Genomic DNA, 25,917 nt, shown 5'->3' with positions numbered 1-25,917 from the left:
ATTATCTGGAAAAGTTCTCAACAATTTCCACTGTAGCCGACAGCAGGCAGATCGAAAAAAAAAACATATATATATTCACTTACAGTGTCGCAAGATTTGCAAGACCCTTAAATACACCTTCGGCGATATGATTTATTCTGTTATCTCCAAGGTTTAGTTTTTCCAGTGAGCCAAGTCCCACAAAGGCAAAATCATCTAAACGGTTCAGCTGGTTGTATGACAGGTCTCTGGGGGAGGCAAAGAAAAACAAAATTGCAGACAATGAGATAGACGGAACAAGTTAAAACAATACTGGGCCATTTCTTAGCTGGCAATTTACCACAGCAAATAGCAGTGCATGGCACCTAAACTCCCTATGCAAAAGGAAGTTCTTATTTGCAGACATTTCACTCAAAATGCAATTTCCTAAACCCAAATATATAATAATTGAAATAAACAACAGAAGCAACCATGATTAACCCCTTCAGGACTGAAGCCTATTTTGGCCTCTAGGAAACTGTCCCATTTTTCAAATCTGCTCTGTGTCACTATAAGCGGTTAAAGCTTTGAAATGCTTTAACATATCCAGGGGATTTTGAGATTGAAGTACAACTTGTCATAAGAAAACAAATTAGTTTAACCCCTTACCGACATGTGGCGTAATACTACGTCACATGCTGGGTGCATGGAGAGGGCTCACGGGCTGAGCCCTCTCTATAGCCGGTATGTCTTTGTTGCATTTTGCAGCAAAAGCTTACCGGTAACACCCGCAATCAGTGCCATATATATTAAATAACACCATTTTGAAGTGTAATTTGTTACGCTGAAAATAAGCCATAATACAGCTCTGTGTCAAAAATAAATTAGATTTTTGAAAGTGGGGAGTGAAAAATGAAAACGCAAAAACAAAAAAGGGCTGCGGCAGGAAGGGATTAAAAATTTGGATGTATCTTTTGAGTTTAGAGAATTAAAAAAAAAAGAAAATTTGGAAAATTATTTTTCCAGGTTCTAAATTCTCAACTTTTGAAGCAGATAGTCAAAGTACCCAAATAAATTTGGGAAATTAAGCAAGAAAAAAAATACGTATTGCGACGTTTTCTTGCGGGCTTGGATTTTAAGGCTTTCACTGTGGGCCCCAAATGACTACTTCATAGACCAAATGTCTACTTTATTCTTCAGGTCGGTGCGATCATAGGGATACCAAATTTGTATAGGTTTTATAACCTTTTCCATCTTCTAGCGCTAATAACTTTTTCATACTTTGGTGTATGGTGCTGTGGGTGGTATCTTTTTTTTAACTTTTGATGACATTTTCAATGATTCTATTTTTAGGATTTTACGGCCTATACAATGACATCACAGGAAGTCTTCACTGAGATGGCCTATGCGATGGACGGCTTAACACCGCAAAACACTCCGGCTATGGAGAGGTCTCAGCCCGTGAGAGAATAATAGTAATAATAATAATAATTATTCACTCACAGCCGACATGTGACATCGTTGGTAAGGGGTTAAGATTCCACGTTTTTTTTCTAGAATGTCATGTGGCTCAGAATTTAGATTGAATTGTCACAATGGATTAAATGAAAAAAGGCTCCACCAAATTTGATACCCAATTCTCCTGAGTACACCGATACCCCATATGTGGTGGTATCCTGCTGTATGGGCGCACCTCAGGGCATAGAATGGAAGGAAGCGCCATCCAGAGCAGATTTCCATTGTCACATTGTACAGGCTTTAATTTTTTTTCTTTTTTAATGTGGACCTAAGGCTATATTCACACTGCCGTTGCCCGCCCGTACCGTACCGTAGCGGGCAACGGCAGTGTACGGGGAGAGGAGGAGGAGGTGAGCGCAGCTCACCCCCGCCCCTCTCCATAGCAACCTATGGCGCACGGCCCCGTATTACGGGAAGAGATAGGACAGGTCCTATCTTTTTCCCGGGTACGGAACGGTACGGTGCCGCACGTGTGCTGCACCGTACCGCTCCCGTAGGGTGCCGTGCGCCCATAGGAGTGTATGGGGGACGTATATACGGCCGACGTATATACGGCCGATATACGTCCCCCATACATTCGTGTGAATGTAGCCTAAGGGGGCTTATTTTTTTGCCACATGAGATGCACTTTTCTGGTACATAATTTTTGGGCATATATAGCCAATTGATGATATATTATTAACTCTTTGTTGGTGGAAGAAAAGAAAATCCTTTTCCATAGGATTTTGTCCAGGGGCTCCGATAGACTATAAGACTACTACAGGTTTTTAACTCATAGTTAGTCAGGTCCCCTGTGAATTGTTTTTGATGTGTAAGGGTGACTGACCAGGAGCGCAGAAAACTGTAATAGGACCATGCAGCGATGGCTGTATCCAATAACACAAAAACATTTTGATGCATAATCTAAGTTGGTTAATGCTGCAGCATAAAGCAGTACACGGATACAGTATAGAAAAATACCAGAGCTATTATAATGGCCCACACAAACTACACAAATAAAGAGGAATGCACTCGAACACTTACAGATCCAAGAGATTCTGGCAGAACTCCCACGCATCTGGACTGATCCTGTTGACTGCATTTTGACTCATATAAAGCTGTTGTAATGCTCGCAGGCCATATAGCCAGCCTTTGTTAATGTCGGTGACATTATTGTATTCCAACTCTCTGCAGGGGGTAAAATCAGAACAGTTGCTCTTACACAAAGATAAAGGCAAGACTGTAGAAAATGACCTTAGTAATAAAGACAATACTGTTCAACGTGACAAATAGTCAACTGACTGCATAATACAACGAACATAAAAACATGAGAGTCGAACAATAGTTAACAATGCTTTCGTAACCCAGGCGTAAACAGAGTCATAGACAAAGAACCCTTAAATAATCTTGTGCCTCACCTAGTTAGCCTTTAAAAGGTTGGCTTGCAATTATATTCAATACATATGAATTTACCTACCACTGGTCATATGGTAAATAGCCTCCATAAAATGTAGCTACCCATAGACATCATTCTAAATGTAATTAACCCCTTCAAGACACAGCCAGTTTGTACGTTAAAGAGTAAACATTTCAGACGATTTTTGATATTGGGGGAGAGGGGTAGTGCTTTAAACATTTTCCTAATATACTTCTTTAAGAAATTCTGCTTAACAGGCTGCTAAGTGCCCCCTAGTTCTGTAGCAGTGTAGAAGACCGGTCTCTCTCTCTTCTCCTGTTTGTTATACAGCGGTGTTAACAATGCCTGTTCTCTTTGTAGTATGCTATGAGCACTATATTCAACCATCAGGCTGAAAGTGAAGGGGTTATCCTTACTGAGCTGCCAAACACCAGGAGATTAGATGTGAGCTCATGCAGCCTCACTCCTTACAGACTGGATTGTGCAGCTCTATGTTAGTAGCTTGATTTTTTTTTATAAACTAAACAGAATTTATAAATGAAGTTTATTAAAAAATAGTGAGATTGTTTTTGTGACACATTGCGTTTAAAAATTTTATACAAACATTTAAAAATTCAAAATTCCTTTTCAGATAGATAGTAGCTTATTTTGGTGGTAAAACTAACATATCTCATATGACTGCTTTGTGTTTTCATCACTTTTAAAATATCTTTATATTTTATTATGACAAAACAAATCTTACAAATTGAACATGGATTTTCAGTTTTTCACAGAAATTTCGGTATTGAATTTTTTGGGGATCATTTTTGTTTTTAAAGGGAACCTACCACCACAAATCTACCTATAAAGGTAGATCGGGTGGTAGGTGGATCAATAGGCGCGGGCCTGCTGTTCTGCACATGCGCAGACGGCAGGATCGTCGGACGAGCAGCTGCGCCCCGAAGATGGTAAGTAGGAGGAGAAAAGAGGCTACCGGGGCGTGGAGTAGCCGCCTCGTGTAACCTCAGATGCGGCTACTCCACGCCCCAGTAGCCGCATAAAAAAATTTACATATGTGCAGAATAAAAGTTTCCAAAAAAGTGCGAGGACGTGAGGATTAGTCCTTAAAAGGGCTATCCTCACGTCCTATTGATCCACCTACCACCCGATCTACCTTTATAGGTAGATTTGTGGAGGTAGGTTCCCTTTAATGAGCTTTAAAATATATAATGATAAAAAAAAACCCTATGCACTGACCCAATTTTTAAGTCTGCACTTAACACCATTTTCCGGGGCTCTGTCCTATTGATGTAAACTTTAATTCTGTAATTGATTTTTGACTTTCTGGATTAACATGTTATGTTTATTAAACGCATTGGTACAATTACAGCGATAGCATACTGAGGTATTTTTTTCTTTTTAGTAAACAACATAAAACATAATGTTATTTTTTTTGTATACGCAGCTGGTTGAGGGTTTGTTTTTAGCTGTACATGTTGTAGATACATTTTGTGATGACTTTTTATTGCATTTTTTGTGGCTTAAGATCATAGTATCATAATATATAAGGCTGGAAAAAGACACAAGTCCATCAAGTCCAACCTTTAAGAATTAAATAAATGTTTTTCCCCATAACATGTGATATTTTTTCTCTCCAGAAAGGCATACAGGCCTCTCTTGAACATGTACATAGAGTCGGCCATAACAACCTCCTGCGGCAGAGAGTTCCACAGTCTCACTGCTCTTACAGGAAAGAACCTTTGTCTATGTTGATGGTAGAATCGCCTCTCCTGTAGGCGTAGAGGATGCCCCCTTGTCCTGGTCACAGGTCTAGGTATAAAAAGATCTTTGGAGAGATCCTTGTACTGTCCGTTCAGGTATTTGTACATTGTAATGAGGTCTCCTCTCAGTCGTCTTTTTTCTAAACTGAATAATCCCAAATTTTGTAAGATTAATGATTTTTTCAGTGTTCAATGTGTAGGTACAATAAGGATTTAGTTTTATTGTACAGGTTGTTATGGACATATTGATACCAAGTATGTGGTGGTTGTGTGAGATTTTCAAATGGTTTCCTGTATATGTAATAGGGGCTTGGGAAATTTTTATCAATTATTTGTTTATTATTTTTAAAAGATTTTCATTAACTTCTTTAAAAAAAAAATTTACTAGTCCCACTATGGGACATGAACAAGCAATGTGATTGCTTGTTTTTTATAATATCTTGAAATATTGATATATATTTCAGGGTATTACAGCTGTTGGCCTATCCAGACACATAGGCCAAAACGGTACCTGTAGGATTTTGACTAAATGGACCCCAGAGCTGCCAACACTGCCGGGTAAGGTGGTGGCGGGGGTTTGGCTTCCAATGAGGGTGGGAAAAATCTGTTAAGCAAGGTTAACACCAATGATCTGAGCTCACTCTAACTGTGGGTGTTAGACAGGGATGACAGCTGTTCCTGGATGCCGGATACGCTACACGTACAGTAATGATCGCTAATTAGCATTGTCCCTTGCCTTACATGTATCCTTTAAGCAAAAAAGCAGCTTATAAACCACCATCAGCACCTAATCAGACCTTCCAGATCATGTTCCTCTTAGGCCTCGCCCAGAAAACCCACCTTGAATTAATATGCAAATAAGCTGTATGCAGTCACAGGGTTGGAGAGCTCTGCACTGAAGTAAAGCCAGGAATGTCACCTCCACTGAGCAGGACTACCCGGGTCATCTGTAGAATGTCAGGTCCTCAGTCACAGCAAGCATTCAGAGAAGGTTAGGGCTTACCTTCAGCATTGAGCTCTCCACCTCCATGACTTTCTACAAATCATTTATGTGTCACTTCAAAGTTGATTTTCTGACCTACGATACCCTGATGGGTCGTAGACTGAATAGAACAGAGAAGGCATTAATCTGCATGATATCAGGTAAGGCACACCAAAAATGCACCAGAATCAAGTACCATTTGAACATACATTAGTCTTAGAGTACAACATCACTAAGCTGTAGATTTAAGAAACTTGTAGATGTAGATCTTGAACACTATGTTCAGTCACACTATAAACAGAAGCACTTACAGCTGTTCCATATTGTCCAGTCCAAAAAATGCCCCATCCATTAGTTTGTTGATTCCATTTCTCTGCATTTTTAAAGATTTCAGAGAGTCCAGGCCTTGAAACGTCAGGCTCTCCACAATCTGAATACGATTTCGTCTCAATTCACTGCCGAAGAGGAATATGGGGAAAGAATGTTACATAAATTGGATTCAGTTACAATCCAGATGTACAGAACCAGACTGCAGAGAGTGCAAAGGGCTTGGTGAGTCATTTTAGGGTAACTAGATTTTCTTAATTTTCCCTGCCCCCAATGGCTTTCTGATGCACCCCTTTAAACTAGTTCAGTGACCCCAAATTTAAAACAAAAACTATACTTACAGATGCAGCAAAACAGGGAGTTTCAAACTCTTTGGCTGAATCGCACTGATCTTGTTCCTGTTCAGTTTCAGAACCAATAATGACCCAGATAAATTATCAAAAGAACCAACTTCTAAAGTTGTAATTCTATTGTTGCTCAGGTTCCTAAAAAAAATAAAAAAGAAAAAAAGTTAACTTGTCGTTCCGAAGCAGCCAAGTATTACGGAAATCATAACAAAAGAAACATCCTTCCTCTACAGACTAGGGGTTAATTCAGACGAGCGAATCCGTTGTAAATCTGCAAAAACTGGTGTAATATCTGTTATGCAGTCTGTATAGTATCCACATCCTTTTTTTTTTTTTTTTTACATCCACATATCAAGTTTTTTTTCCTTTTCATGTGCATAAAAGAATTGATAGGTTTCTAATCTTTTTTCTGACCAGCACAGGTGGTTGACAAGCAGCATTTTAAAAATCTGTGTGCCATCCTTATTTTTTGCAGCTCCATTGACTTCTATGGAGGGCTGTAGTCCGCATGTGAGAAAAAAAATATATAGTGCATGCTGCAATTTTGAACAGACTACACTAATAAATACTACACTGACATGGAAAAGAAAAGGGGTATTAAGAGTAAAGCCAATGTCATGAAGACCTTCACTCAGACTCAGGACAGGCCCATAGTTTCCTAGGGTGTGACAACCTTGTTGTGTCTTCTATGGGGAAGGAATTATCATGTCAATCTTATTGAGTACTGGAGCCCAGGAAAAAAAGAACATGCGTTTCTTTTTCTTAAAGGGATTTGCCCATCAATGAACATCTCAAATTTTGATTCTCTAGTGATGTTAACTCAGATAACTTTAACTCCTTCTTGTGCAATATTATTCGGTTTTATAGTTGCTTTTGCTGCTAAACTTAAGATTTTGCAGTATGGACAGACACAAGCTGAGTAGACACTTCCCGATTCCTGTGTGCTTAGATTATAAGGGTACATGGTTAAGCTACAATTTCATTTAGCTCCTGAACATTTTACCAATATCGGACAAATCGAAGAAGAGAGATAAGACAGATCAAAGTCATGAGATGGATATAAGACACAATGAGAGACTCAGCTCTGCCATCTCATCTAAACAATAAAACACACACTTAGCACTGCTATGTCCCCCTCCCCAATCAGATCAAGAACCGGGTCTATCTGCACTGTTGGACAGGAAGTGCCTCTGGCTCTAGCACTCTCCATCTCTGCCCAGTATAAGACATGCACATTCATGTGAGAGGAATCTGACCAAAAAGGTAGATCTACATGATCACATTCAGGATTGAGTTTATGGTCGTATCCAAAGGACAACATCAGGACCAATAGAGAAAGATTAGAATTCGATCTGTGAGATGCTGTAATTTTGTTATAACGTTGAACTAGAGAATGTGTTATTTTGCCATCCTCAGTATATTTAAAAAGTAACTGTCATCTTAGATGATATTTCCTATTTTGTGAGGGGGGGGGGGCATGTATTCTTATTTAATTTGTAAAGAAACAAATGGCTATCTGTCCCTTTGTTACAATGTTACTTTTACGTTGCTATGGCAAATCTGTCCATAGCATTCAAGACAGTTTTCTCTCTGTCCTCTGTTACACAGCTGTGAGTGTTAGCCAGATCAAGCTGAAAGGGGTTAATCCTCCATTCTCAGAGCTGTTTAACCATACACAGAGAGATTAGATGTGAGATCATTCAGCCTCTATAGACACACACTGTACAGGCTGGAATAATCTTCATGCAAGGAAGTAGCTTGAATGTTTTAAAATCCAAGCAGAATTTGTTAATGAAGTATATTAGAAAAATGATTACCACATCCCCCTAAAATCCAGTATATATGATCTCAAATGACTGTTATGCTTTAAGAATATTATCTTTAAGGGAAAACCCCTTAAATGTATTAATGACCCTTCTAGGAAGCTGCACAAAGTCTGCTACATGTTTATTCCTGGCCCAGTGACACAATACCAGAGGAACAAGACCTATTTTATCTGAGTAGAAGGGACAATACTCGCATGTAAAAGGAGAAACTGAACTCACATAACTCATCTAGTTGAAAGTAAACCTACAAACCTTACAGAGACCAAATCCGACACTGAATACAATGGCAAATCATGCAAACAGAATTCATTCCATTTCAATGGTTCACTACATCTGCAGAGTTAATTTACAAACGACAATAGAGGAAACTGTGCATGAGCTTGTACTTGTACAGATGTGGTGAATTAGATATCAATTTCCATCTGTTCCACTCACAGGAGGATTTAAAAGCTACAAATTACAGTCTGGATGAGGCCTAGTAAAGTAAGATTTGGGGCTGGCTGATGAGAGATAGTCCTTTTTATATTTCAAATGGGGCATTTTGGAATGCAGGAATACGCAACATGTTTGTTTGTTTTATTTGTTTACTCATTTTTATACATGTATTTTATACACATGTATAAAATACACACTGATACAAGCAAAGCTGACATCCGCTAGTAATTCGTCAGAATTACTAAAAAAGAATAAAATGCAGCTTTAAATCATATAAACCACTGTATGGACAGAGCTCAGCTTCGCTACCTCTAGCTTATACTTTACAACAACCTGGCTGGCTTAATCTAGTGCCTTAAAGGTAATGTTCTTTATTTATCATTTACATTTTATCCAAAGTAGAACATAACAGCAACACAAAAAGATAAAAACAAAAATCTGTAAAATAATCACTTACAAATGCTTTAGAGGAATCCTTGGGAAGAAAATGCTTTTTATTTCCGTGAGAAGATTAGAGCTCAGGTCTAAAGTTTCCAGTGAAAGATACTGCTGAAGTAAATCTCCATTCAGTTCAGCAATTTTATTATGTACTCTGTTGGGAAAAGACATAACAGCGTCACGTGTGTCAATTATAGCAACAAAGAATGAGCTCATAAAAAGCTAATATTTAACTGACAGGCAGTATGGTCTAACATGCATTTTGTTAGGTTAGCCACTTTATAAAGATCACTGGTTCTTCAGGCTTTTAGATGTGTAGGTTCTGCCTTAAAGTACTGCAAAAATACAGCACGATAATGGGAACAAGTGCAACCCAGGAGATCATAGGGACCCGAATCTCTCACTAACTGAAGGAGCACTTTTCTGGACGCTCCATTTAGTAGAATGAGAGCATCAGGAATTGCCAAGCACAGAGTTCTGGTATCTCCATTCAATGTCTACAAGAGTGCCAAAGATATCAAAGCACTGTACACCAACAATCCCATAGCACTGAGCAGAGCAGCAGGGCACATGCCAACCTGCAATCTATTCATTTTTGAGAACTGCCTTTTCGATTTCTTGATTTGTAGGTGCCAGCAGTCCTGATGAGAGGGACTTGGAACAACCCCTTTAACCTTAGCAATACACAGAAATGGCGGCTCAAAGCAGACAGTTTTTCTTTTGCAACAGAAATTCCAGCAGACTCATCCCCCATTTCCCTGGCCCATATATGAATGAGGCTTTTTCTTTCATGGATTTCAGAACATTCACATCTACCTCATCAATATTCTATGCATAAGAGGGTTTCTAATGTATACTTACAATGAGAGAAGTGTGATGTTGGCTGTTGGCTCTCCAAGATGAGGAACGGCGGTCAACTCATTGTAATTCATTTTCCTAGGAGATCAAACAGATTAAAACCAATGTTTATTCTTCAATCTAGCTGTAAATACAACACACATATCCACAAACAGCCGCATCTGATATGTTCAAGGGGGGAGATTTATCAGAAGTGTGTGAGAGCAGAATGGTTTTAATTGTCCATGGAAACAAATCGGAGCTCAGCTTTCATTTTACAAACAGCTGTGGGAAAACAAAAGCACAACTCTGATTGGTGGCCACTTCTGAGAAATTTCCCCCAAGGTGTCAAAAAGTGTTACTAAACGAGACAAAGTAATGGATATTGAACTCACACTTCCTGCAGAGAGTACAGCTCGGGTACCAGGCTACTGTTGGATAAAGTCAACCAGTTGTGACTGATCTCCCTGAAGGTAAAGAAAAAAGGTGCAAATCAGTCACTTGTGCTACCGGAAAAAAAAAAAAAAAAAAAATCTTTTATTCTTGTAGTTTCACAGAAACAGTGGTTATATACTACAAGGAGGGATGGCAAGCGATATGGTTCACATGGATATTTTAACCCCTTTATCCTCACGACCAAACAGGAATTACTAATTGCAAATTATAAATCTATTGTTTTTTTTATATTTATGAGTGACAAATACTTAGAGCACAACAGCAAAGAACACTTTTAAAGAGGGTGAGCCCCCATACTAGTGCCCTGTGACCTGAGTGTGACGCCATTGTTACTCTCTATAAGCAGCTCCTAGTCTGCAGTAATGTGTGTGAATCACTTCTCCATGCAGGGATTTTCACTCTTCCTCTCAGTCACCTAATGAAACACATCCATCCTGCCATTTCCGGCTTTCACACGTCACTAATGCAGATGTGGTTTGTTTGGTGGTGAAGAGACGGCAGAATTAAGCGCAATTGTCACGTGTGGATCCTTGTTGGCATCATTATCCATTGACAAGCTGGAGCTGAAGTGACTTCATGAATATTTCACCAAGCAGAAAGTCAGAATGATGTCATGAAATCTGCATTGCATTCATGTGATATCCCCCAATCCCCCGCGGATAAGAAACCTTTAATTTCTATGTGAACTGCCACTCACCTACCCATGCAACCGCAGCCCATTCTACACAGCTTCCATGTTAACATGAAGGTCAACTTTCCTGTACTTAATATAATTCTTCCTGCTGCCTAATGTACAAAGTGAGATACCCACACGTCAATCCACAAGGAATCACTGACACAAAGAATGACTTCAATAGCTAAACCAAATCACAGCACAGGAGTCATGTATTCACTTAAAGGGACTTTTATCAGAAATGTGGAAACCAATCACAGCTCAGTTTTCGTTTTATAAACAGGTGTGTGAAAATGAAAGCAGAGCTCTGATTGGTTCTGCTCCAAGACACTTCAGATAAATCTTCCTCATAGTCTTCCACTAAATCAAAAGCCCATTCAAGTAGGGTGTGAAATACTCTTTATAGCATTCCTTTTTATGTTTGATTTCGACAATTTACCTAAAACAAAAAAGTTGCATGTGCAAATGAGTGCAGAAGTCTCACCTTCTAGGTCATTTTTAGAGTGGAAAAAGGAGTGTCACTTCAGATGCCAAAATTGCTTGGTTGTAAAGATAAGAAACCTATCATTCAAATAGCATCAGGATTGTGTTCCCGAGAGCTACAGAACAGGAGTCCCAGTCAGTTAAAGAGACTGGTAGGTATTGACCCTCTATCTGCAGTTTACATTCCCATTAGCTGCCCCTATTTTTGGTTATATTGCACACAGACACAAGCCTCATAGGATTTGAGATTCCAAAAAATTATAAGTATGTATGATGGGATGCTACCCTTTCCAGCCTCTAAAAGTGATTAATCTCAGGCAAAACATCATTCTTTGCTGCTCATTTGTATATGAATTTGTAGGAGATTTTTTTTATAGGTTAAGTGGTAAACAAGGGGAAGCTTGAAAGCATATTTTACACTAGTAGTCTGGTGTAAAACATTTTGACATCCCTTTAAGCTATATCCAAGCTGGGGTTCATACAAAGATGTACAATGCAGGATCATAGGCAGATGAACATCTAGCCTGATCCCTGCCGGTGGGTGCTTGCAGCATTCAGAGGACTTTGAAGACTTTTGAGGTACGAGACGTTTTTTCTTACATGCAGTACTTGCCCGCATACTCCAATGCTTCATGTACTCCATAGACACAGCATGAAAATTAGGAAAAGACATTTCTTTTCACATGTCCAGCACTTGGAACACATCTCCACCAAGAACTAGATCCAAGAAATATTGCACAACAAAATAAAAAGTGCTTGAAGAACGGGGATTTTTACATTGCCGATCCATATTGAGAGAAGATGCAGCTTCAAAGTGCTGAAAAGCGTGGCACCATCTGTTATGAAGCAAATGAAATACTTCACAATACAAATGGCACCAACTTCTATCACAGAGAAAGGGTTAAAAGTAAATGAAAACCAGATCCAAAGCTTCATCCCCTATCTAGTAACATAGACAAGAATAAAGTCTTCCTAAAACAATGGGCGGATCTCAACAACCCCATTTCTAATACATGTGAATTTACTGGGGCTTCCTCTGACAAAGTATTTGAAGCCTTGTGTGCAGACTATGGAAAAGGGCCCATATGTTGCCTCAATCCAACAGACTGCACACCTTGCTCAGGATGGGAGTCCTTGCATGATATGAAAATATGATGCAGCGACTCCCTGTCTGCAGCCATGTAGCAGAACTTCAGCGATGGCACCGTATTGCCAGCCTTACATAGGATTTTCTCAATGTTTTTGACAGGATGCTTAGTAGGCATCAAATCAGGTAATAAAAAGAGAAAAAGATGGGAACAAGCGCTCATAGGGCACCCTCTCGATCTGTATACATCAGCTGTTGGGTGGTGTGGGTGTACACTCACCTTGCTTGGTTATGCTGAGCGCATAACAAATAACAGTGCATCAAAGGTTGGCACATTCAGGGAGAAGAAGAAAAATGGAACTGGTGCAACATCCTTTCTCAGGTTACTTGTGTGCAGTGGGTAAGCTGCAATACTAAACATAGCCACTGTACTATGCAAAGCAGCGTACAAGCTAAGAAGTGAGGAGATTGAAGCCTTCCTCCAAGCAGTGCCGTCTCCTTAGTGTACAGACATCATGTGTAAGCAACCACCCATGTGCTGTTGCCTGGACCTCATCTAATAAACAAATAGCAATAGAGACAGTCCCCGGGTTACATACAAGATAGGTTCTGTAGGTTTGTTCTTAAGTTGAATTTGTATGTAAGTCAGAACTGTATATTTTATCATTGTAATCCCCAGCCAAATTTTTTTGGTCACTGTGACAATTGAATTTTAAAAATGTTGGATTGTCATTAGAACCAGGATTAAAGGAAACCTACCACTTGTAGTGGCAGGTTTCCGATGGAAATACCGGGCACCAGCTCAGGGTGAGCTGGTGCCGGAGCTTATTTTAGTTAGTGTTTTAAACCGCGGTATCACGGTTTAAAACACTTTTTAAACGTTTATAGCCGGCGCAGGCAGGTACGAGCTCGGCGCTTACCATGCGCGCGGCTCTCATTCACTTCCTATGTAGCCGCGTGCACGGTAAGCGCCGAGCGCGTACCTGCCTGCGCCGGCTATAAAGTTTAAAAAGTGTTTTAAACCGCGGTTTAAAACACTAAATAAAATAAGCTCCGGCACCAGCTCACCCTGAGCTGGTGCCCGGTATTTCCATCGGAAACCTGCCACTTCAAGTGGTAGGTTTCCTTTAACAATAAAGCTTAATTGCAGACAGCTTTGATAACTGTTATAGCGCTTTATTGTAGTCTAAGGCTAAAGTACAGCAAATTGCCAACATCCAGACGTCCGTTTGTAACTAGGGGTCGTATGTAAGTCAGGTGTTCTTAAGTAGGGGACCTCCTGTATGTTGTATAGCAGCTGAGAAACGTCTAGATGATGTTTCTTTAACTCCTTAAGGACCTGACTGTTTTGTTTTTTCATTTCTATTTTTCACTTCCCACATTAAAAAATCTATAACTTTTTTATTTTTACACGTAAAGAGCTCTATGGCGGCTTATTTTCTGCGTTACAAACTGTACTTCTTGTGGGCTTGGATTTTACGGCTTTCACTGTGCAACACAAATGACATGTCTACTTTATTCTTTGGGTCTTTGCAATTACGGGGATACCAATTTGTATAGGTTTTATAATGTTTTCATACATTTACAAAAATTAAAACCTCCTGTACAAATTTTTTTCGATTTTGCCATCTTCTGGCGCTAATAATTTTTACATACTTTGGTGTACGGAGCAGTGGGTAGTGCCATTTTTTGCTTCTGAAGTTTTCAATGCTACCATTTTTAGAGCTGTAGGACCTTCTGATCCCTTTTTATAGAATTTATGTTTTTCAAAATGGCAAAAAAGTACCATTTTCAAATTCGGGCTCTATTTTCCGTTACAGGGTTTAACGCAGTGAAAAACCGTTATTATATGTTGATTTTTACTGTTTTTTTAAAGTTTTTTATTTTTACTTTTACTATTTTTGAGACTCCCTAGGGTACTTTGATCCTATCATATACTGCCATTCTACAGCAATTAGCACATAGTAATGAATGGGTTAAATACAGACAGCCTCGGGTCTTCTGTGATGGCAGCCGCTCCCCGATGACGTCACGATCTCCAATAAGATGGAGGCATCCACGTCAACACCCGCGATCACATGGGAGGATGTGTTTAGATACAGGGAGAGCTTGACTTGAATGTTAAACTCTCCGCCTCTCTGACTTTATAAAACCCATTAACGTCTCACTTCAAAGGTGGTTTTCTGGATGATGCCACCAAGCCGGCTCAGGAAAGAAACAGGTTCTAGATGCTGTTCAGCTGCATGACAACATACTGGTAGTGGTTTATTAGGCCAATTTCTGATGACAGGTTCCATTTAAATGTGTCCAATAGAAGGCATTGGGCTGTGAGTTATCGGCTGTTTGTGTGGCTAGCTCATGGTCAAAAACAACGATCCTTTGCATGAGGCCTATTTATGTATGCATTGAATGTGTTCCTTTGTTAGGCCTTCTTAATCATCAAGGCCACTAATCTGTAAAAATCTGGGACTAAAACTTTGGCAATTAAATGGACAATACAACAGCAGCCATGTGTAGGACCCTTTCTCTAAAGGGCCACAGAAGTAGATTTTGGGAAACCATGGTAAAATAATAATTCTTCCTCCTATACTAGTGTGATAAGGGCAAGGTCTTACATGTAGGTTGGTTACAACCCACACGACTTTACCACAGTCTTCAATGAATTGGTGAAACCACAGACCACCAAGTTTGGGCACAAACAGCTTCCAAGTCATGTGGATGTACTGTTTGCATGAAAGATGGGATCAACCGTTGAGTCATAATGTACATTACTGAAAAAATAGAAAACTAAAATTTCCCCTAAAAAAAGTTTTGGTCTCATTTTAAGTAATAACATGGTGGAAAATGAGCTCCTCCGCTTTCTTATGGCTGCTTCTTGATCTGAAAGTCACTTGAGAAGTCAAAGTGAAGCTTCTTTTGGATGAAAAGAGGCAGATATGTGATATCACAGGAGTAGCCAGAGGCCATGTACTGGGCTGCTCCTTTCATGATATTTTCAATTACCAGCTACTTTTGAAATGGAACAAATAAAACATTCATTGCAGGACCTCAGGCCTTACTAAGCCACAGGTCTTACCGCCGCACACCCAGTGCCTATACGCAGGCAAGCAAGTACCGTGACTGGGTTAACAATAGCTAATTGTGCAGCAACGAGAGAGAGAGAAAGCGCAGCTTCCAGCCTCGCCAGGACAATGTAAAGCTGCTGGCAGACGCCGGCCACTCATAACCTTCTGCAGCCCCAGATACCTGAAAGCCCTCTTATTATGGATTAACTCAAACCAGATGTCTGGGAGGGTGGATGTGTCCATAATTAAAATGCTGTGCAGTCTGGGAAGGAAGCAGACAGGCCGCTCCAGCACACGTCTGCTTGCCTTTGAACCCTATAGCAACACAAGGCTGATTGGAGAAGTGACAACCTATTAGGCACAGCCTGATCTGTGTGCTGGGGGGGGAAGGGCAGCCTTCCACAACCCACAAAAAATCTAAGCAATTTGCTTCAAGGAACTAAACAATTCCATCTACAATTCACACATAAAAGATTTGTCACCTTAAGTAACTGTGTGTGCACCGATAGACGAGGTGGTGGGTGAGAATAAATAAGGTGCTTTAAGTTCAACCTGCTCAAAGCCTGAAAATAAAGATTTAAAGGGGTTTTGAGACTTTTGCTTATTAGCAATGTGTACAGAACTTGACAGGGCACTTAAATGTCTGATTTGGGCTCTAAGCCTGGCATGACATCGCATGAGCACTGACCTTCCCTGGCACTGTAATGCCATAAAACATTTATCACACTGCCCCAGTACATTGTCATCAATTACCTTCTGCATATGGGACATCAAGTCAAACATAGAGATGTTATCCGCTGTAGTTTTGTGATGTAGAATACAATTTTCTACAAAAGACTTGATCTAGTAACCACATAATAGGATGCACTGCCAATACATCAGACAGGCAAAGAATTGCAGGCACATGTCACTTCTTAGGCCGGCGCCACATGTGGCGCTTTGTCTGCACTTGCAAACGCAGACAAAGTCGCGCCCACCGGGGCGGGCCTCGGCCCGATCGCATCAGCGTTTTCTATGCGATCGGGCCGAGGCCCGCCCCGGTGGGCGCGACTTTGTCTGCGTTTGCAAGTGCAGACAAAGCGCCACATGTGGCGCCGGCCTTCGGGTGATGTCACACATGGCATTTTTGGGCCGTTTTTAGTTAGTGCGCTTTCAGATTGTAAAAAACGCATGAGTTTTTGTCCGGTTTTCCGAAATTGCGCAATTCAAAACAGCCAAAAACATATGAGTTTTTAAAAAACGGATGTGTTTTTTAACGCATGCGTTTTTTACAATCCGAAAACGCCCAAAAACACCATGTGTGTCATCACCCTAACACATGCACCAGCTGGAGAGAGATTTGCCTAATTAAACAGTTAATACTTGCGTTTGCAAAACACTTGTGTTAACGCACATTATAACATTATGTCAACGAATGCATTAGTTAAGAAAACATTAAAAACGGCACTCATTAACGTTGTGTTAACGCACATGTTAACAGTGCATTAATGAACGCACATGTTGGCATTGTGTTAACAATCAAAAAAGTAAAATCATAAAGTTGCATTTTATAAACGGCCTTAGGCCAGTGCCACACGCACCGCTTTGTCTGCATTTGAAGACGCAAACAAAGCCGCGCCTACCGGGGCGGCCCGATCACATTGCCATTTCTATGGAAACGCCTGCGATCGAGCCGCTAGTGTTGTGCGTTAATTTAATGCAAAACACCGGCGGCTTGTTCCCGATCGCAGGAGTTTCCATAGAAACGGCAATGCGATCGGGCCGCGGCCCGCCCCGGTAGGCACGGCTTTGTCTGGTTTGCGTTTTCAATTGCAGACAAAGCGGTGCGTGTGGCACCGGCCTTAGGGTGAAGACACACATGGCGTTTTTGGGCCGTTTTTACTAAGTGCGTTTTAAGATCGTTAAAAACGCATGCGTTAAAAAACGCATCCGTTTTTTTTAAAACGCATGCGGTTTTGTCCGTTTTTCATTGCGCAATTTCGGAAAAACGGACAAAAACGCATGCGTTTTCAAAAAATGGATGCGTTTTTTAACGCATGGGTTTTTAACGATCTGAAAACGCACTTAGTAAAAACGGCCCAAAAACGCCGTGTGTGTCTTCACCCTTAGGCTGCAGTAACACGTTGCGTTTTGGTTGCCTTTAACACATGCGTTTTCAAACAGCTGAAAAGGAGATTTGCCCAATTACATTGTTGCCAACATTGCGTTAAAATGCTAGCTACTGAGGCTGCGGTCACATGTAGTGTTTAAAAACGCATTGCAAAAGCCGAAGAGAGATTTGCCCAACTAAACAGCTGTTTACAAAACACAAATGTTAACGTTTGTTAACACAATAATGCATGCATTTTGTTAACACAAGTGTTAACAGCTGTTTAATTAAGCAAATCTCTCTTCAGCTTTTGCAATGCATTTTTAAACGCTTGCGTTAAACGCGGCGTGTGACCGCACCCTGACACTACGGGAGGAATACAAGGTTCCATGAGGCGTTCGGGTGACGTAGCCTGAGCACCCGTGGGCAATTAGAATAACTTTTATAACTCTATATTTCTGTGATCGGATAGGCCGCGGTCTCACGTTCCACTAGGCGTCCATTCATAACGTGACGATATCGCAAAGTGGGTGGTCCTCGGCCCGAACGCACATGCATTTCCAGTGAAACGCATGCGGTCGGCTTATCAATCACATGCATTTCCAAGGAAACACATGTGCGTTCGGGCCGAGAACCACCCCCGGTGCCAGTGTCTCTTTATGAACGGGCACCTAGCAGAACATGTGACCGCGGCCATAGAGTTATAATATGAGAAGTCCTCAGGAACTTCTTATTAGGACACCTCTACCATCACGAAACGTATGGTAGATATGCATTAACACTTCATGTGCCAAATTTATTAAACAGTGTAAAGCACTGTTATTAATCGCGTGTGTAAAAGGTATCTACAGAGCACATAAGACAACTAGTGCAAGATCCTCCTATTAATAAATCTGCCCCATGGAGTCTTCATTAGAAAGAACAATTCAAAATTAACTAGTAACACAACCAAAGCTTTCAATATATATATATAAAAAACACTAAGTTTTCCATGTTATGGCGACTTGTTCCATACATAAATTTCTTTATTTCTGCTCTGTGTTAGGTGAAATGATATCATAAACGATACACATATAGTAAGTATCTGCAGACAAACATCCCACATATAGTGAAATTCCGCATTACAATAAGGTTATGGAACATCTGCTCCTCATTTTCAGCAACTCCACATTATTTGTCCGGATTTGGTTGAGCTTAGAAATGCTGGGCCCTCATTTTTCAAGCATTACTGTGATATAGCGCAATCCGGCCTTTGGCAGTACCACTGCTCTAACTACAACCAAATGTAGCTGCGCTCTGCTGAAAGGATCTGCCGACCTCATAGCCCAGGGGAATTATTTTTTGTCTCAAAGACAATATGGTTTTTGCTGTACATAGTCAAATATCAGGCTCCTGCAGAACAGCTTTATTATTGTAGCTTCTATACAACTGAAGCCTAACACAAGGGCCAGAGCAATCTGAGTGCAATAGAGCTCTACCAATAACTGGATACTGCAAGGAAGAGTAACAACAAAGTGGTCGAGTTAAGGCGGCAGAAGATAAAGCGGATAGACTTCACAGTAGATTTACACATCAATATGAGTAAAAATACAGAAAAGAATCATTTCACCAAATACAAACTTTTAAGCGCTCACCCCAGCCCCTCTCCATAAGGGAACATGGCGCGGCGCCGTATGCCGAGAAAAGATAGGACATGTCCTATCTTTTCAGGGGTTACGGTGCCGCCGTGTGCCCATTGCCCTCTATGAGGTGACGTATACAGGCTGTATATACGCCCCCATACGGCATTGTGAATGTAGCCCTACTCAAATAGCCAGGCAGCAAGTGTGCTAATCTTCTTGTATTTGTTATTGTGGGCTATTTCCTTCTAAAATCATCTTTTAAAATTATGCTAATGAAGGGCTACTGGGGTGGTTCCCAGAGCCCCTGTGCTGTACTTTCAATGGCTGTTACACTGTCTCTCATTCTTCCCCATGCTCCCTAAGGAAGTCCCCCCCCTCCCCGATGTACCCCAATTGCAGCAGAGGAACTTATAGCAACTTACAGAAAGTGCTTCTAGCACACTGTAACAGCCTGTGAATCTGCAGAAGGAAGGGGCTCTGGTAACACCCAGAGAAGCCCTTCGGGCTCTTTAGCGTGTTAGAAGGAATAACAAATAATAAATATAATTAGCGCATCGGTTTTATCACCAATATCAAAAACTATATTGTAATAATATCTGGCAGGGCATTTGGAGACATTTGGAGGAGGAGATCAGCCTGTGTTCAGACACAATATCACAGGACTAGGAAAGTCCCAGCTTCTCTCCAAACTGCATCTGCTGCTAGACTTAACACGTCACAGAAGACAATACATATCACGGTCCTCGCAAGAAAATGGAGTTTAAACTGCCCAAAAAGGAAAAAAATTATACAAATATCAAATAAGATTATAATAATGTATAGAAATCAGCTTAAAAGGGTGTTTTATGTAATCATTAAAGGGAACCTGTCATCAGAAATGAGTATAATCAACCACTACCGGTATGTTGTGAAGCAGCTGAGCACCTTCTAGATGATGTTTCTTTCATGGTCCAGTGTGGTGGCATCATCATAGAAAATCAACTTTGAAATGAGATGTAAATAAGTAGTAAAAAGTCAAGGAGGTGGAGAGTTTAACATTCAAGTCAAGCTCTCCTCGCCTCAGTAACTATTTCTCCTGCATCCAGGGACATCACTAACCAGATCTCCTGAAGTCTTACAAATGATGCCACAAGGAAAGAGACGGGAAAGGCGGGGAAACCTTGATTTTAGTACCAAAGTCTCAGCCTCATTGACTGTATACAACCAATTTAGATCTCACTTCGAAGGCCGCTTTCACACGTTCCGGCAGGCGTCCATTCATAACGTGACGATGGCGCACAGGGGGCAGTCCTCGGTACGAACCCACATGTGCGTTCGGGCCGAGGACCACCCCCTGTGCGCTAGCATCACAATATGAAAGGAAGCCTAGCGGTACCTGTGACCACGGCCAAAGTTGATTTTCTGGATGACGTCATCACACTTGGCCATGAAAGCAACATGATCTAGAAGCTGCTCAGGTGCTTGACAACATACTGGTAATAGCGTACTAGGACATTTTTTAATGACCGGTTCCCTTTAAGTCTTCAGGTCTTTAGATCGAAGCATAAAAAAATGTCTCAAACTACAACACAGGTAAAACACACAACTAAATAATGAAAATAAAAGGTCAATTCTTGGCATATTGCATTTCACACCCCAGGACCTGACCCTAAGCAAATCAGTCACATGAGCACCGCAGCCATGTATGGCATCTGACTGTAGAGAACAGAGATTACCCAGGATTGTCAGGGGAATGATATATAAACCAGCAACTTCTATACAACCACAAAATATAAAAATACAGGCGGTCCCCTACTTAAGAACATCTGACTTACAGACAACCCTTAGTTACAAACGGACCTCTGTATGTTGGTAATTTAGTGCGCAGTCACATGACACCAAGATGCCAGATACATCACTTGCCAAAAATTTTTGTCTGGAGCTACAAATATACAGTTTCGACTAGCATACAAATTCAGCTTAAGAACAAACCTATCTTGTACGTAACCCGAGGACTGCCTGTACTATGATAATAACCTTTGGGGAAATGCCCAGTAAACAATTGGCCATGTATTCTATAGTAAATCTACAAGAGTAAAGTTCTTGTTAGGAAAAAAAAAAAAAGCAAAAAAAGTTACATTTTAACCAAACTGTCCAAAAACTACACATAAACTTAAATCAAGAGAACAATACGACTCCAAAAGGTGTTGACAATTCCACTGTAACATCTTCAGAGGACAAGTAAGCGCTTACTCTTGTTCCCCAGACCACCCAGGTCGAAAACAGCACAGCAAACCCAATATAATATACGCTGGGGCCTGCCAATTTTATTTGTGTGTTCCCCTTTTGCAAAATAAAGGGGTTGTGCCAACTTTGGAGTAAGAGATATCATACATGTTTATGTAGGTGTGAATTACTCACAGGCTTACAATTTACTGTATGAACACCTAGTACCACACAGAGAACTGGCAGATTTGTCACATGCCTACCTGCACCATAAGAATACCAGGGTACACTTTATTAATAGAATAGAGAGCTGATAACACTTTCCTTCTAGATTTTAATCTGTGAAGTAAAATACAGTTTAAGTTAAAAGATGGGATCTAAACAAACCGAATCCTTATGCTTTAGAAGTGTGCAGACGTTCAGCACAAGTATTTTTTCCACCAACTAAGGCTGGATTCACATGTTGTGTTCTGTTTACCAACTATAAAAAGTGGTCCATTTTACATCTGTGCTGTTTTTTATATGGCAACACCACTAGGATAGAGAAATACCGACCATAAGGAGGCTGCATTCCAAGGACTAACACTGCTCCCGGATGGGACTCCAAGCATCATAGTTCCATATATTGTAATATATTGTAATAACTATCGTAAGGAGGTGCTGTCATCCCATAGGCTTCCTGGGACACCAGTATTATACCCCAGTATGTGAAATGCAGCCACTATACGGACTGGGGTTCGCTGACCAGTACTGTGTTAAGCTGAAGGCCAAAATCTCTATCATTTGCCTCTGGATCCATATAAAAATTTGTCCACCATGAGGGAGGTGGGGGAGACACCAACACTTTCCTCAAAGTTTAAAAGACACTATACCCTCTGACAGGCTACACTTGGCCTCTAGTGATAACAACTCATCCACTCTGTCACAGCAGCCTGATGTTTCCAAGTACCATATTTTTTGGACTATAAGGCGCACAAAAATACTTAGATTTTCTCAGAAATCAAAGGTGCGGCTTATAGACCAGTGAACCTTATATATGACCCATACTTATAGACAATACATACTGTATAACATTTGAGAGCTCCACGCCAGTAATACCCTGCACAACGGGCACAATACCAAACACTGGCAGGGCCGGCAGTATCATCAGCACCATAGTGCCGAGCATGCAGAAATCCTCATCGGCCGCCTGGAGTAAGCAATTTTACACCTATAACTGCCAGCCCTGTAACAGGGGAAATAGAGGACACCACAGGGAACCCCCTACAGGACTAACACCATGCCTGAGGAGGGAAAGAGAAGGGACAGAGGGAGACAGCTTAACCCCTGCAGAATCACCCTTGCAACATTATCCCCTACCTCTGAGATCCGAGCTCTGTGCATTGGAGACACGTTTGCCTGGAACTGCAGCTACCTTGAACTGTGCACAGGTCTGCCACCTGCTAATCATTCATCCTTATAAACCGGTGCGCCTTATAGTCCAAAATGCAGTAAATGTCCTACTTTGTTCTAATTTACTGTAAAAAAATTTCCCCAAGTATATCCAGTGCACATATCAGATCTGACCAACCAGTACTACGGCTCATACCCATGTCAAACATTTTATTTTTCAAAAAAATCCCCCTGTCTTTTTATTGTACATGGAATATACATTTGAAATCAATGGAAGCTCAAAATCTGCTTCCATTGGGTTTGCCAATAAAAGAAAATTCTCAAATTTCAATCCCCTAGTGATATTTACAGAGATGGTGTGATCACATGACATCACACCACTTACCGTAGATATGGATAGCACATTACGCGATGTGGTCACATGACATCACACCACCTGGATATGAATAGCATGTTGTGAGGCGTGGCCCACATGACATCACATTACCTGGATAATGAAAGCACATTATGCAGAGACTAAATGCCGTGGTCACATGACATCACAATACCTGGATAAGGATAGCATGTTACATGGTGCGGTCACATGATGTCACACTCTCTGGATAAGGATAGCATGTTACATGGCGCGGTCACATGACATCACACCACCTGGATACTGAGAGCACATTATGGCACAGTCACATGACATCACACTACATGGATACTGAGAGCACATTATGGCACAGTCACATGACATCACACTACATGGATACTGAGAGCACATTATGGCACAGTCACATGACATCACACTACATGGATACTGAGAGCACAATATGGCACAGTCACATGACATCACACTTCATGGATACTGAGAGCACATTATGGCGCAGTCACATGACATCACACTTCATGGATACTGAGAGCACATTATGGCGCAGTCACATGACATCACACTTCATGGATACTGAGAGCACATTATGGCGCAGTCACATGACATCACACTTCATGGATACTGAGAGCACATTATGGCGCAGTCACATGACATCACACTACATGGATACTGAGAGCACATTATGGCGCAGTCACATGACATCACACTACATGGATACTGAGAGCACAATATGGCGCAGTCACATGACATCACACTACATGGATACTGAGAGCACAATATGGCGCAGTCACATGACATCACACTACATGGATACTGAGAGCACAATATGGCGCAGTCACATGACATCACACTACATGGATACTGAGAGCACAATATGGCGCCGTCACATGACATCACACTACATGGATACTGAGAGCACAATATGGCGCAGTCACATGACATCACACTACATGGATACTGAGAGCACAATATGGCGCAGTCACATGACATCACACTACATGGATACTGAGAGCACAATATGGCGCAGTCACATGACATCACACTACATAAATACTGAGAGCACAATATGGCGCAGTCACATGACATCACACTACATGGATACTGAGAGCACAATATGGCGCAGTCACATGACATCACACTACATGGATACTGAGAGCACAATATGGCGCAGTCACATGACACCAGGATGCCACAATTGTTTATAGGAATGGCAGGGCCTGGTCATTACTGGCAATACATTCATATATCAGCCCTCAGTGCCCAGCTGCCAGCCAGGCCCACAACCCGGGAAGGAGGACTGTGTTTACATACACAGAGCACGGGCCCCATGTACTCACAGGCTGGTGATGCCCTCGGGCATGGGCGCTGCGGGGAGCCTGCCCAGTCTTCTCCTGCTGCAGTCCAGCATTCTGCCCTCACACACACAGGGAGCCGGGCAAGAAGCGTCCGAGGCCGAGGCCGCCACCGCCACCAGGAGGAGCATCCCCGGGCCCAGCCACAACGGACGCGACATCTTCTCTACTTCCGGCTCCAAGCCGGAGCCTCACAGCCGCGCGGTCAGGCAGGGAAATAACCGGGGAATGTGTACTGTTCCCTGCGGCCCAGTAGTCGCCAACTCGTCCAGTCTACCCGTAGTCCCGCCTGTTCTCCACAGATTAGCTTCTTCCGTCGCGCCGTTCCCTGCGTGCTTACGTCACAGACGTTGGAGGAGATTCAGGCGCCATTTTGGTTAAGGGCACATAGACGGCTGGAAATGAAATAGGGTGAGAGGAATGTGCGCAGTGTCGTGTGTACTCGTATAGCTGTAGTGTTATGCACACTAATTATATGTGGTTATATGATTTAGGGGCTTCTTCATCTCCCCCAAAAAGTTATTGTCTGGTAATAATTTATATAAAAAAACAAAACTTTAGCAATTACATGTCACAGGACTGACAGCTTTCTGCAGGGTCAGCAGTGGTGGGATTCTGCTTATTTTCAGGGTACTATCACCACTATATGGACCAAGATGATATTGGGTGATTTGTGTTACTAAAGCACAGAGCCACAAGCACCTGTACATGGTTTAGTGTTCAAAATCAAGTCCCTTCACTTATTTCTTCACCCAAATTGCCTTGTCCATTAAAACTCATAGGGGCACATTTACTAAGGGCCATGCACCAGTTTTCTGTCGGTCTTTGCATGTTCTTTATAGTGGAAACTGCTGGCACAGGTATTTAGGAAGTGTCTGATCCACAAATGTGTTGCCCGCGATCATGCAACACAAATTAGGGGGCGTTCTGGTGCTCAGTCAGACCATGCGCCAGATTTAACATGCAAAGTCTGTCGCACACCGTATGTTATGCATCGGTAAATACAGAGTGCCGGCTCTGACTAATCGCTGGCACCCCAGTGTAACACCCGCGGTCGGAGTGAGCTCCGATCGCAGGTGTTTAACCCGCTAGATGCCGCGGTCAGCACGACCGCAGCATTTAACATGCCTTTGGGGGGTCTTTCCCCCACAATCGCTCTGGGGGGGGGCTCTGAGGGGGACTCTGATCGTTGCTATGGCAGCGCTGGGGTCCGATCTGGTCCCCAGCACTTCCTGCAGGCACTGCCAGCAAGATGGCGTCATCTTAAGATATAGCAGTATAGCAGAGTATTATCATGAA

At 41.6% G+C, this 25,917-nt stretch overlaps 1 protein-coding gene across 1 annotated transcript in view; it reads right to left on the bottom strand.

Moving 5' to 3' along the window:
• Positions 1–24,964, bottom strand: part of LRIG2 (leucine rich repeats and immunoglobulin like domains 2) — a 52,444-nt gene extending 27,480 nt beyond the window's left edge. The window contains exons 1-8 of the mRNA XM_072137626.1: positions 24,604–24,964; positions 10,220–10,291; positions 9,849–9,923; positions 9,007–9,141; positions 6,283–6,426; positions 5,926–6,069; positions 2,500–2,643; positions 84–227 (exon numbers count right to left, since the gene is read on the bottom strand). Coding sequence (XP_071993727.1) covers positions 84–227; positions 2,500–2,643; positions 5,926–6,069; positions 6,283–6,426; positions 9,007–9,141; positions 9,849–9,923; positions 10,220–10,291; positions 24,604–24,779 — 1,034 coding nt within the window. The 5' untranslated portion in view covers positions 24,780–24,964. The remainder of the gene's footprint in view (positions 1–83; positions 228–2,499; positions 2,644–5,925; positions 6,070–6,282; positions 6,427–9,006; positions 9,142–9,848; positions 9,924–10,219; positions 10,292–24,603) is intronic.
• Between the last annotated feature and the right edge of the window lie 953 nt (positions 24,965–25,917).

The sequence above is a fragment of the Engystomops pustulosus genome, chromosome 2 (genome assembly GCF_040894005.1).
Source record: "Engystomops pustulosus chromosome 2, aEngPut4.maternal, whole genome shotgun sequence".
Taxonomy (NCBI): Eukaryota; Metazoa; Chordata; class Amphibia; order Anura; family Leptodactylidae; genus Engystomops; species Engystomops pustulosus.
This window is presented reverse-complemented; position numbering and strand designations above follow the sequence as displayed.